This window comes from Molothrus aeneus, chromosome 2, assembly GCF_037042795.1.
Source record: "Molothrus aeneus isolate 106 chromosome 2, BPBGC_Maene_1.0, whole genome shotgun sequence".
Classification (NCBI taxonomy): Eukaryota; Metazoa; Chordata; class Aves; order Passeriformes; family Icteridae; genus Molothrus; species Molothrus aeneus.
In genome coordinates, this window is record NC_089647.1 from 3,947,860 (window position 1) to 3,960,894 (window position 13,035).

A 13,035-nucleotide genomic window follows, 5' to 3' on the forward strand; every position below is an offset into this window, starting at 1 on the left:
ATATGGGGCTGGATTTGCATCATAAAAGGATTTATTCCTGTCCTAGAAGGCCAGTAGATGAATATTTGAGACCGTAGTGAGAGCTTTTCCTTGAGTTACCAAGGTATTGCCTATACATTGAAATTCACATTAGTCTGAATGTGATGATGGGTTGGGAGAAGTTGGCAATGTTTACTTATTGACCAAACCAAACAAACTAAAAACCAAAACAACCCACAGAAAACCCCAGGAATGTTGGTGTCATCTGTACCTGTGTAAATACAATTAAATAGTTGCTGTAATTTGGGGCTAAGTACTGCAAGTAATTCTACATAGATGTGAGGAAAAGGAAAACTTCAATGAACTAATTACAGAATTTTATGTGTTGGTTCCATGGCAAAATAGGTATTTGAATACTGATTTAGTTGCTGACATAAATCACAGAATTTTTATTCACAAGTACCACATTGTGTTACTCTTATGTCTTAAAACAATGATAGAATAGAATGAGATTACATAAAATTGAGTACAGTAACGTAGAAGACAAAAAGATGGCTTGAAAATAATTTTCAATAATCAAGATTATTTGCCTGTGAGCTTGTGGGTATTCAGAGATAATACAAAAGAAAATTATATTTGCTTCTCACAGAGGCATGAGAGTACTTTATTTTCAATGGTAAGTCAGAACTGAAATAGTCTGGGAGTCACTAATCATGTTTGGTGTCTTTAAAAATCAAACTTGTGAGCTTTTCTGCAAACACATCCAAAAGGACTCTATTTCAAAGGCCAAATGCCTGATTTTATAAGAACATTTCAGCATTTTTTGCATATGAATTACCCAATTTTACAATTACCTGTCTGGATTGGGGCATTTAAATATTCCCCGTGATTACAGTAATTTTGTCTGTGTGCCCAAACTCCTGACTTGTACATGCAAATAAAGCAGGGCCTTAAATAAATCACACATTCAAAATCTATACCTGAATATGCAGTCTTGGTAACCATAATTAAAAATGCAAGCATGATTTTAAGCCTCTCCTTTTAAATATTGGATTATTTAAAGTATTTTTAAAGTGAGTTAGATTGTTTTCTCATTGCTATTGCATCTTGCTAATTACATTAATAATTGCACAGATTAGAAAAAATTGCATTACTTTAGCTGATCTATTATCAAAATAATTGCTGTAGTGAAAGCAGTGAACCCAAAAAAATTTAGTTTTAGATCTTAAACCATTAAAAACTGCAATGTTATAATAAGGCCATAACAAGAAACTATAACCTTGTAAATAGAGACTGCACTGGTGTTCAGATTTTTATTGTTAGTAACTGCCTGTAAGAATATTCCATTCCTTCAACGTCTGCCTTCTCTAGAAAGCTTACCAGTAGTAAGTCATGGCAGGGGGAGCTTTTGTAGGATTTCAGTGCATACCTTGAATGTTTTGGAGGCATGAAGCTAAGTGACATTAATTATTTGAAAACAGCTCTGGTAAATTACTATTTTCACACAGAAAATCAATCTGACATAAAGCCAGCCAACGAAACATCATTGCAGCAACACTCAGGCTGGAAGTTTTGGTCTTTGTGCAAAAGTGGAAACATCCTCAGGAAAAAATGGTTACTAAAAAATTCCCACATGCAAAGCAAATTGAGTAATGGTTATCATAGGAATTAATTAACCCAGGCTAGCAGATTAATTTGTTATGGATAGAAAAAAATTGCATCTGCAGATTCCAAGGGGCTGTTACTGCACAGGAAAAAGAGAAATCCATGACTAACTACTTATCATATATTCAGAGCTGAAAACAGAAAGGTTTCACATACAAAGGGGAAGAAGGAGGAAAAATGGGGAGAGGGAGGACAGAAACTACAGTTTAGGGGATATATAATAATATGAATTATTCTCCCTCTGTGTCCCAATAAAAGGGACACAGAGGAAGAATAACACATCTATGATAGCATTTGATGTAATATATAATAAGGATATAATATGATTGACACACTGCTCTCCATAGTTGAGCAATTTTTGTACATGGATCTGGTATGAAGGCACTTTAAAGCTTTCTAATAGTGGGAGGGATTTTTCTAGCATTTGGTTATTATGTTCAGACCAGGAGATGATGATTCTGTGACTGTTCTCACCAACAGATAGAAGAGATAGATAATGTGCAAAGGAATTAGCCCCAAAATGCTAATGGTCTGATCTATTCAGACCATTTTTTCCTCTTGCAGAAAGAAGTGTTTGGTATGATCTATTGCTTGTTTGCAGTGTCTTCTGATAAGTTAGTCCTCAGCTGTACACAGGAGCATGAAAGGTTCTATGAAAAGAGAAGTTGGACACTAATTCCTCTTGAAATAATACAGAGAAATTCCAACAAACACAGGTTCGTTCTGTAGTTACAATAAATGATATTTCTTGTTGCTGCATTCACTACAGTGTTGAGAAACTTAGCACACTCCTGCCTTACCTTTCCCCCCAAAAGTCCTTCTAGCTAATGTCAACAATAGAACAATGATTCAAAAGTAAAAAAGAACAATTAAATAAAGCATTAGTGATATTATACTTTAAAATAGAGAGTTTTCACAGCTACTGTGGACAGATTTGAGGACTCAGTAAGTTCTGCATTGCTCTGAAGTGTTCTCAGGGTTACAATTCTCCTTTTCTGTTTAAAGGTGATGGAGATGGCTGCTTGGAGCTGTAATGATCTATCCCTTCCATTCTTTTCCTGCAGACCTTCCTGATCCCAGGAGTATGCACTGATATATTGCAGGAAATTATTGCCTTCTTTTTCTCTGCTGTCATGTTCCGTGATTACCATTTCTATTCTGTGCCCTAATTAGCCTAACTGATTCCTTTCATTTACTATCTTCCTAAAACACAGTGATGCTCCTTTAAAAATTATGCAGTGTAGAAAACAGTATTTTTACTGTCACCTTTAAGGGTTTATTAAATCTTTTTAATTGTGCAATTGGTTTTTCTATGGGGTCTATCCATAAAATATCAACAGAGATAAAGACTAATTTGGGTGTGGAACAGTGCATTTGAGTATTTGTAGTTACCACCTCAACCAATTTATTGGACTTCAGAGTCAGCAGCACAAATCAGTGAAGGTGCATCCTGTTGGTTTTGTCTCTCTTCTTCCATCACCGATAAAGCACCTCAGTCTTGCAGCCATTTTTGTCACTTGGCACTGCTGTGAGACTTTAGGAAGGAAATAAAAACACACAAAATTTCTGTAAGTTGCAATATATCAATTTTTTCTTAAGAAAAATCTGTTTTGACTCATGAGTATGGTTTATAAAACACTTTTAAGGGGTATTTTGAAACGGGTGCAGCCCCTCTTTGCAACTGTGTAGCCTATGTTAGGAGCAGGTTTTTTTTCTGGATATTGTCTTTATCTGGACTTCAAAGCTTGGTATTTCAATGAAATTAATCTCTTTTCAGCTGCCTATTTTGCTAATTTTGTATTGATTTATTATATTGGAACACTGATTTGCTAATTCTGTATTCAGTGGAGCACCCTTACATACCATCTACCTGTTGTAGTAGTAAATTTTATTTACAGTATTAGTCTGGGAGAAAAATATTTCACCTGGTTCTAGGAATTAAGTGAAAAAGAGTTTTATCAGGATTGAAGACATTTTCCATCTCTTTCTTTGAGTAGTACTTATGCATTTAGAATCATATTCTTAAATTCCCTTCTAGTGTTTAGGATGCTCGTTTTTGTTTTGTTTAGGAGTTTTGTTTGTTTGTTTTTGTAGTACGAAAATGAGTCTGTGCAGAAGAGGATTTACCTGGATTGTGTAGCACAGCCCCCAGCTCTTTGATGAGCTGTTGGAGTGTACCTAGTATGACAGGCAGTCATAAATTTAATATAATTAATATCTTGTCTGTATGTATTTTTTGGATAAACCTCAGATTCTTTTAAACCATGCTATGTGACCTGAATAATTGTTCAAGTTATTGTATTGAAACTAGTGATTTATACAGAGAAAAACTGCACTGATGTGAACTGAAGATACTCTTTGATAGGTGGCAATTATCTCCTTTGTCATTTCTTCTAATAATTTTCATTAAAAAAACTCCACAGAATATTGAAATGTGGGAATGACAGAAGAGTCCCTAGGGGGGAAAAAGAGCACAAAGAGGAAGAACATTTAATTTCATTTACCTATTGTCATTATGTAGTCTTATTTGAAGAAGCAGCCTTATACCTGTCTCTTTTTGTCTCCTCTGCCTTGCTCCTCTCTGAAGTCAAGGGTTGGAGTAATGCTCCTATCAGTTCCTCAGATCTAAGAATAGAAATATTAGAGAGCAGAGATATTGGCAAGAGAAGAGATTGATATGAACACACATGCATTTAATTGCACACCATAACACCCAGAAATATTAATTATCAAGTTTATTGCAAATGAAAAAGGGAAATCAGTCTATTGTCCCCCAAAATTTTTTCATTCTGTCATTAAGTTTTTTAGGAGTATCACCTGTCCCATCCTTACTCTGTGTAGGAGCTAAATCAAACTAGAGCTTTGTTTTCTCGATGTCTTTTATTTTTGTAATTTGTACTAACCAGCATGTTTGATAATTTGTAATCTGTGGCAGCTGGCCTTCCTCCACTGGATTCTTCATCAGGTTTCTAGCAACTCATGCTGCACAGTCCCACTATCAGTTTGAACACAACTCAAAGTGAAGCCCCCTCACAGTCCATTTATGACCTGAATAAAACAAGAATCATGTGAGAAAAATGAGATTATTTAACCAGACAGTAGTCACAATCAAAGGTTGTCCTCATAGCTTTATTGTAATAATTCTGTAATATCCTAATCTTGATTTTTTGATTGTATTCTGCCTTTTTTAATATAGAGCATCCAACTTTCATTGCATTACTTTTTCATGTTCTTTTCTATCTTTTCTAGACACTTCTACTAAAGTATAAATTGGTTAAAGTATTATCATAGTTCTTTCTGCACAGTGGTAGAATGGAACAGGCCTCATTGGATTGCCCTTTTTATAAAGTGAGCAGATGGAAGAGGGATAAGACGACTTCAAAATTGAGATAATTCAGAATATAACAAATATGAAAGATACCAGTCTCACAGGACATTAGTGGGATCCAGTAAAGCAAGGATAAAAAAATATATGAGGTGGAAATGCATAATAAAGTGTGTGATTCAGAAAGATTAAAACACCTCTTCCACAGCTACTGATGGTTGCCATTATTGTAAATGACAACAGAGTCTTCTTTGATTTAATTTGATTGATGAGTTCTCAGCAAGCTATAAAAAATCCATTTTCATGACAAATACCTTCCCACCCACAGACCAACAGTGTCAGACATGCCTAAAAGTTGTTCCTAAGTTTCATTTGGACTCACCTTTAACTAATACTGTATTGGTCAATTCAGATGTTATGAAACTGAAACTACTAAAAACTGGAATCTTAGACAATTATGTGCTCCCACAGAGCAGTGAAAAGGCTGCTTTTGGTTTTTTTAGGGAACAAGATTTTATGGCCAGTCAGATGACCGCTGCATTTTTCTTTTCTGGGTTTTGTGTCTATATATTATACACCCCTGAGGCTGGGGAAGAACTTAATGGCTGTAACAGCCTCAAGCAGTAAAGACTCTTGCACAACAGAGCCCTCGGCTGTGTTTTGGAGTGATGGAGCCATGGCCTTATTTACTGGACTGGGCAATTCAAAAGACTCTCAGGTGGCCATGGAGTAAACAAACAAAACTAAATCCCATCTATTCGACATTAAATAAGGAAAATTCTATTAGTTAGAAAACTTCTGTAATTTCCAAAACTCACAGTCAAATCCTGATGAAGCTGCAGCAAAGCACATTTATGGATGTGTTATCTTTTATTAAGCCAATTAAATTATCAGTGTTTCTCTGCCAAGTTGCTCATATTTCGTTGGAGAAACCTGTAGTGTCTTTGAATTGTTCATTCAGATACCCTGCTAATTACTGAACCTTTAAGACAATGTAGCGTCTTTCCCCAGGCTTTACAAAAGTCGCATTTCATACAGCTTCTCTAATCAGTAACTCACAAAGTCACCTCTGGTAGAAAACATTAGGGGAAACAAGATGTCACCCAGTGATTTGGAAGGTAGAAAAAATACTCTGTGGTAACACAGATAAAAACAAATAAAACAAATTTTTTTTTTTTAGTAGTCATCTAGAAATAATTTGTAGATTTTCTGTGGAAAATTGTAAATTTAGTAATTATTTTGATTAATTTGCCACTGAAACACAATGATTGTTAGCAGAGTCTAAGCTTAGATATGTACAGCAGCTGAAGTGCTGTATTTCAGACTGTGGCTGCATATTCCTTGACTTTGACACAGTAACAATTTGTTTTCTTCCACCATGAATGCTGGTAGTCAGCTCTGAGTTATCCAGAGGGATGAGTTTTCCCAAGCTTGTGATCATTTTGGGGCTTTCAGCTTGTGTTCTTTTATCTTGTTTATGAAGTGCTGTTTTTTATTTGGAAGTATCAATAATCATAATTGTGAGATTCTGCATTTGGGTGAGGAGTAGTTGTTAATACCTTTGTAAACTTCTCAATTAAAGGCTTCCCTGGTATCCCTGTAGTTTCTCTGCCACAGAATTTGATACATACTTGACTTAAGGGATAGATGTACTTGAGTTGACTTCAGAAGAAGTAAAATGATCCCACTTAATCCATTTATTTTTCCCCTCCACCTTTTCCATGAGTATGTATCTGCTTTCTTTTAAAAGACTTACCATGTCAAAAACATAATTGCTTTTAATACGATAGAGACTACCATTTCAGAATAAAACATTTAGGTTTTGTTTTAATTAGAAATAAATCTTCTCCTTGGGTTTTATTTTGCAATAGTGAAGTTCTTGAATTTTATACAAAATATTGCTCTTGAAAGAGACGTGTGTTTCTTTTGATCCAAATAATTTCTTGTCTGGTGGACAGAAGAGTAGAAGCAATGATTTCAGAGCTGACAGACATGAATTTCAGAAGTAATAAGGATTTTAAAGAGCACTCATTTTGCTTTAAATGAAACTGTAATTTTGAATTGTCAGCTCTTGAGTCACAAGCATAGCATGTGAAATAAAGCAAGAATTTAATATTTATCAGAGCAGGATTTGAACATGAGAAGATGAGGAAGGAGCAGGGAAGCACAACACCCTTCCCCCAATTTTGCCTTACCTCCTCTTTTCCTTCCAGCACAGCTGAGAGGAGTCAGCATGTGTCTGCAGTGCTGCCTTCTTCCCTGCACCAAACCTGCTGCCTTTCCAATCAGTGGAAAATTGCCACTCACTATAATCACAATTGCATCAGACCAGTAGCCTACTTCCTAGGGGAAAATCCCTGCTGTTCCCACCCTTTTTATCTCTAACACCAGAAATCCTTTTTTTTTTTCCCAGTCAGTGACAGCAGGGCAGGATACCTCTCTAATGTCTATTCAGCAAAGTCAGAACGGCACACTGGGAGGAGAACTGCTGAAATTGCTGGGTCAAAATTAAGCTCTTGAAATTGCATTTGAAAAATTGGCTCTTGGGTTCTGAGAGGCAATCAAGTGTTATCTTTTTCAGTGTCATCTTACTCCTTTTCATTCAGCTACTACTGAAACTGCTTTTATATCAAGAAAGGCCTTCAGAATCAGAAGAAAAACTGATCCTGTATATGTTATCTATGAGTTGATACTTCTTAATAACTCAATTAATATGAACTGACACTGAATCCATTAAATGTATACTTTGAGGTACTTTTTAGAAACACCTAATTTTAAATCTTTTTGTATCTTATTACAAGAAAAGGAGGTACTGCCCATTTCCTCCAGCAGTGTAAAGAAAATAGTCTTGAAGAGAGAAAAAGCCACACGGAACCTCAAAATTATATTTATAGTGCTGGTTTCCATTGTACTGCTGGAGGAGTTAAGAGGAAAAGGAGCCTGTAAAATCTGCACATGTCTGAGTTGCTCTTTAATTTTTAATGTTTGCATATGCGGAAGCCAGAAGACAGAAACTGCAATACATGCTTGGCATGTGCAAATGTGGTAGCTGGCAGGAAAAGAAAGAAATCTTTGTTTAAATGTGTGTGATGAAGTCTGAGGATGATTTTAAAATAATATCTCAGAATGCAGGCCTGAGAGATCTGGGATAAGATTTTTTTAAATTACTCGTTTCTGCTTTAAAGGCCAGCAAAAAAAGGCTTGTGCTGTGGTTAGGAACAGCAGGGACTCCAGCTCCCAGTAACTGGGGGAGTGATGAGCTCTGAGCATCCCAACATTCCCTGTCCCAAGGCTGGCTGCTCTCCAGGCTGTTTCCTAACCCAGTCAGGAGGGTTGTGCATATTTGTGCTGGATGGTATCAGTATCTCCTTCCTTCATCTCTTCCTTCTTCCCTTCCTCATCCTCCAGCCTCTCATGCCAACAGGGACCAGCTGATGGGGCCCTGCTGTCAGAGGTTTTTTGGGGCACTGTAGGCAAGTCAGACCAGCCATAAATATTTGGGGATACCATCCCTGTCTCATCAAGGAGTTGTGGGGGTAAATATTTTAGGTATTGCAAGTTGTCCATTACTTCAGTAAGGAAGCCATAATAACAGCTCTGGCAGATATAGAAGTTATCTCACTCTGCTTGGTTAATACATGTAGATAAAACATAAATAATGTTTAGTGATAGTAGTGAAGTCATTTAGAGACAATTTCAAGCAGCACTGAGGACTGACTAAAAATTGGGAAATTATCTATCTTAACTATTCTTAACTTCCCTATTATATACCAAGAACAGATTCTTTTTATTCTTTTAAGTCCATATGCCAAAATAAAAAATGTCAAGAATTGTATCATCAAAGCATCTATATCTAGATTGGAAAGGAAAGAAGCACCATTATTACTGCTTGGAACAGATTTTATTTATGACCAAAATGTTCTTCTATTAATGAAACTTATCTTCTTACTTTGCAGCTTGCAGGCCTGGATTCTATAAAGCATTTGCTGGAAATGTGAAGTGCTCCAAGTGCCCTCCACACAGTTTGACTCATATAGAAGCAACTTCTGTGTGTCAGTGTGAGAAAGGTTATTTCAGAGCTGAGAAGGACCCACCAACTATGGCATGTACCCGTAAGTCTGATCATTACCAGTGTTGGCAATTCTGTTGCCTCCTTTATTTGGTTTTGTATTTAAAAAACAAACAAACAAAAAACCAAACAAAAAACAAACAACAACAGGAAAAAAAAAAAACCAAATCTATGAGTTTGTTAAGAATTCCATTCCTGTTATCAAAAGAGACTTAAAATCAAGATTCAAATGGCATATTTCTGTTTAGTGTCTAGATAACTGTAAACATACAGGTTTCTTAGTTTGGTGACTTTTGAACTTGTTTGAACTTAGTTTGGTGACTTTTGACTTGGAACATTCTGAGATGTAATAGGAGAAAGTGTAATTGTTGTAATGTAGATAACAATATTGGTGATTTCACTACCAGTAATGTGCATTTTATATACTCAAAAATTTGCTGGTCCAAAAACTTTTAAAAAGCTGGAGTCATGTAAAGAAAAAAAAACTGATATAACATGCTCTGCTGTCTCCTCAGATTTAAAAGAAAAGTATAAGACAAATATCCCCACACAATCGAATAAAAACTAAATGCTCTAAAAAAGACAAGAAAATAATTTTTAGAAAGGAAAAAAAAATCAAATCAGGATGAGATATAATTTAAAGCTCTTGCACCATCACCTTCTTTTAACAGTTATTCCCTCTTCTGCAACTGTGATAATTAAAATTCATTAGGGTTTATTTGATGAATTTTAGAATACATAATTTTGTGATTTTTGACTAACTTATATTTGTCCCTCATATAAGCCTGATGTCCTCCATTCTGGGGGCAGAAATTCTGAGAATAGATTTTTATTACTTTGATCAATGGTTTTATGTCTAGAAGTACACAGCATAAGTTTTCTTACCACTTTATAAAATGTTTCTTATAGATTTCCATTCAAGGTTCATTACTCACTGGGATTAATTTATTGATTTTAAAGCAACTATATCTGTTTAATCTCAAAACTGGAACAAACAGCAGTATTTTAAAAGCTGTGTGTACAATACTATATTTTAATAGGCCATTAAAATCACTTATTAATTAAAAGTGATTAAAGACTTTGCAGAATCCTCTAAGGCACCCAGTTTTTGGTATAACACTTTATTCATTCTTTTGGTGGAGGATTTGATCTTGGTACTTTTTGTGCCACAATTAAGAGAATTCTAAAAAACGAACATGTTCAATTAATGAAGTATTTTGACAGATTAAGTATACAAAATTTTTAAGAGATAAAGCCCTGAAGACAAAGTGCTGTTGCAATAACCATCAGTGCATAGCTGCATTTTGGGATGTTTTATGCAGCATCATGAAAAAATAACTGAGCTGACTGAATTGACCTACTTCCTCTGCTCATTCTCCTTTTTCCAATTACACTGGACTGGGCAAATTTAGAATAGACCTGATAATTTAAAGCTGATTTACAAATTCATAGGCACTGAGGTCATGACCAAAACCAAGACATTGTCCATCCATTTCATGAGGGTGATGGTCACTAAAAATGGCATTCTTCAGACCCAAGGCAGAGGGTTTTCCAGGGAAAGGTAAGTCTCAGCCTCTGGATACCTCAGGGACTCAGGGTTCAGGGAGTGTCCCCAGTCCCAGCTCACTCTGGAGTAGAGCACATAGGCCTGGCATTTTGCATGAAGTGTGTGAGGGAGTAAACAGCATCCTTTCAGGCTTCCCACAGGAAAACGGTGATTACAAATAATTCCACTCAAATCAATGCCTCAAACACAGGCCATTAAAATCTTACTCCCAGAGCCAAAACATCCCGGGTGTTCTTGACACTTTCATGCTTGGGAAGAGGGTTGCACCATACATGATGCAGATGTGGTTCCATATTATTTATAAATCATTGATTTTTCATCAAAAGAGTTCTTTGAAAAAATTACTAAAATGTGGCATTATGATTCCATAATTATCTTTCAGGGCACAATTATAAGCCCTGATACCCTGATATGTTGATAAGGCAAGGAGGAGCATGAGAGCCCTGTGGCATCAGAGTGCAGTTACCTCAACACCCTGCTGATTTCTTAACAAATGTGAGTGCAGAGAGCTGCTTTGGGTGAAAATTGTCAGGAGAAACTTGGTGCCAGACCTCCACATTCCTGCTGAGGATGTCAGCTAAAGTAACTGAGTTGAGGCAGGGCAAAAATCAGCCACAACAGGATATCAGTGCCTCATCTCACCTCAGTTTGGGAGAAGGAAGAACTAAAGGAGACAGTGAAGCACATTCTGGTTTCTTGGTTCAGTGCCACCATGCACTGTGTCCTCAGCCTAGGCTGCTAGGTATTGGTACTTCATTGATTGGCACAGCAGATGAATTCATCTTACACCCAAAATGATGATTATTTCACTAATTGTTAGCTCTGCTAATGACACTGAAGCTCTTGACAGGCAGACTATGTTCTTACCTTCCACGTCAGCAGTAATGGAGAGTCTTCAGGCCAAATTATTCCCTAAGTGATATCTTTAGCCCCACTGCTTTCAAATTATTCTCTCAGTTATTAAAATTATGTTTCTGTCATAAATACAACCTCACTGCTTTTGGTAGATCTGTGCAGATGTGGCTAATTTAAATTAAATAAACAAAGAAACAGATATGAGTGGAATTTAGATTGTGTCATGTTTTTACTATTAAAAAAAGGAGTTGACAAGTTTTAAGAAAATTAGGAACTTTGACTAAATAGACAGAAAATGCTGTGCAGAAATGAAATGCCATTTTTAAAGAACCCCTTTTGGGAAAGATCTGCATTTTCCATATTCATTTTCAGATTTCTATCTTGACAAATGAAACATGACATAAGAAACAGAAACTTTTCTTGGGACCTTTGAGGGGAGACATATTCTTAAATGAAACACAGAATGAATAGTGGATTCCCCTTACAAATGTCTTCATGTTCAAACATTTTGACTGACTTATTGATGCCAATTTTATTTTCTCCCCCATGTCCTGCAAGGTAATATGCTTAAGACAGATCCTTTGTTTTCTCTTTTCATTCCTGTGTTGGGTTAGGCAGTATGGGGTTAGGCAGTATTCCTCACTCCAGAGCACTCCCTCAGTACTGAGAAACTTGCATTGCAGCGTTATTGGGAAAAAAAACGCCTTGATTTAAGACAGGCATCCACTTCTTTCTAGATGAGCTTCAAATCCACTTTGATTAATTCTATGAAAGAACTGTGTGCTTTTAAAAAATTGTACAGCTCCCATTTTTACTTTATGTAGCTGCATTTCGTAGAAGAGAGTGTTCACTTTGCAGAACACCATAATAGAAATCTAATTTCAGTAAGAGGAGTGAAAATTACATTAGAATATATTGTTAATCTCCTTCTCCTAGGCTCTTTTCATTTGACTTACACTTCTTATCAATCTCTCACTGCTACTTTTCCTTCTTATTGTATTTCTTTGCCATATGCAAGTACTCTATCAGCAATCTCTGCATACACTGTGAGCAACAAATAGCATCATATCTAATCCTCTGTCTGATTACTCTGTACATAAAGTCTAACATTTCCCACTATAAAGTAATTGGATGAATTGATCCATCTTTTCAAGGTCAGGCAGGCTTATGTTGGTAGTCTGAGTTGTCTGAATTCCTCTCTTTAATGTTATTCTTAAACAATTTGAGCCTGAAAAACTTATGCTCTGTTCAATAACTTCTGCCACAAAGTATATCCTGTATTTTTAAGTCAACACTGAATTTCAGCAGCAAAATCAGGCAATAGACTTGAAGTCTTTACTGCCTCTATTGTTATATATATACACACACTTTTTTGTAATTTAGCATTATGCTCAGACTTGGGATATTGGTTTGCAGTCGTTGGCTTCCATTCTTCCTGCCTGCCTCATGGGAAAAGAATAAGTGAAAAGGGAAAAATGTAATTCCACATCAAGTGACACCATTTATCCATGCTACATATATAGATATCAAAACACAATTATGAACTCAAGGGGCACAGCCAGATGCTGATTCTGA

At 36.0% G+C, this 13,035-nt stretch overlaps 1 protein-coding gene across 3 annotated transcripts in view; it reads left to right on the forward strand.

The window, feature by feature from the left end:
* EPHA6 (EPH receptor A6) overlaps positions 1-13,035 on the forward strand; it is a 372,264-nt gene that overhangs the window by 165,249 nt on the left and 193,980 nt on the right. For all 3 annotated transcript variants that reach the window (XM_066571876.1, XM_066571877.1, XM_066571878.1), the window contains exon 4: positions 8,926-9,081. In XM_066571876.1, coding sequence (XP_066427973.1) covers positions 8,926-9,081 — 156 coding nt within the window. The remainder of the gene's footprint in view (positions 1-8,925; positions 9,082-13,035) is intronic.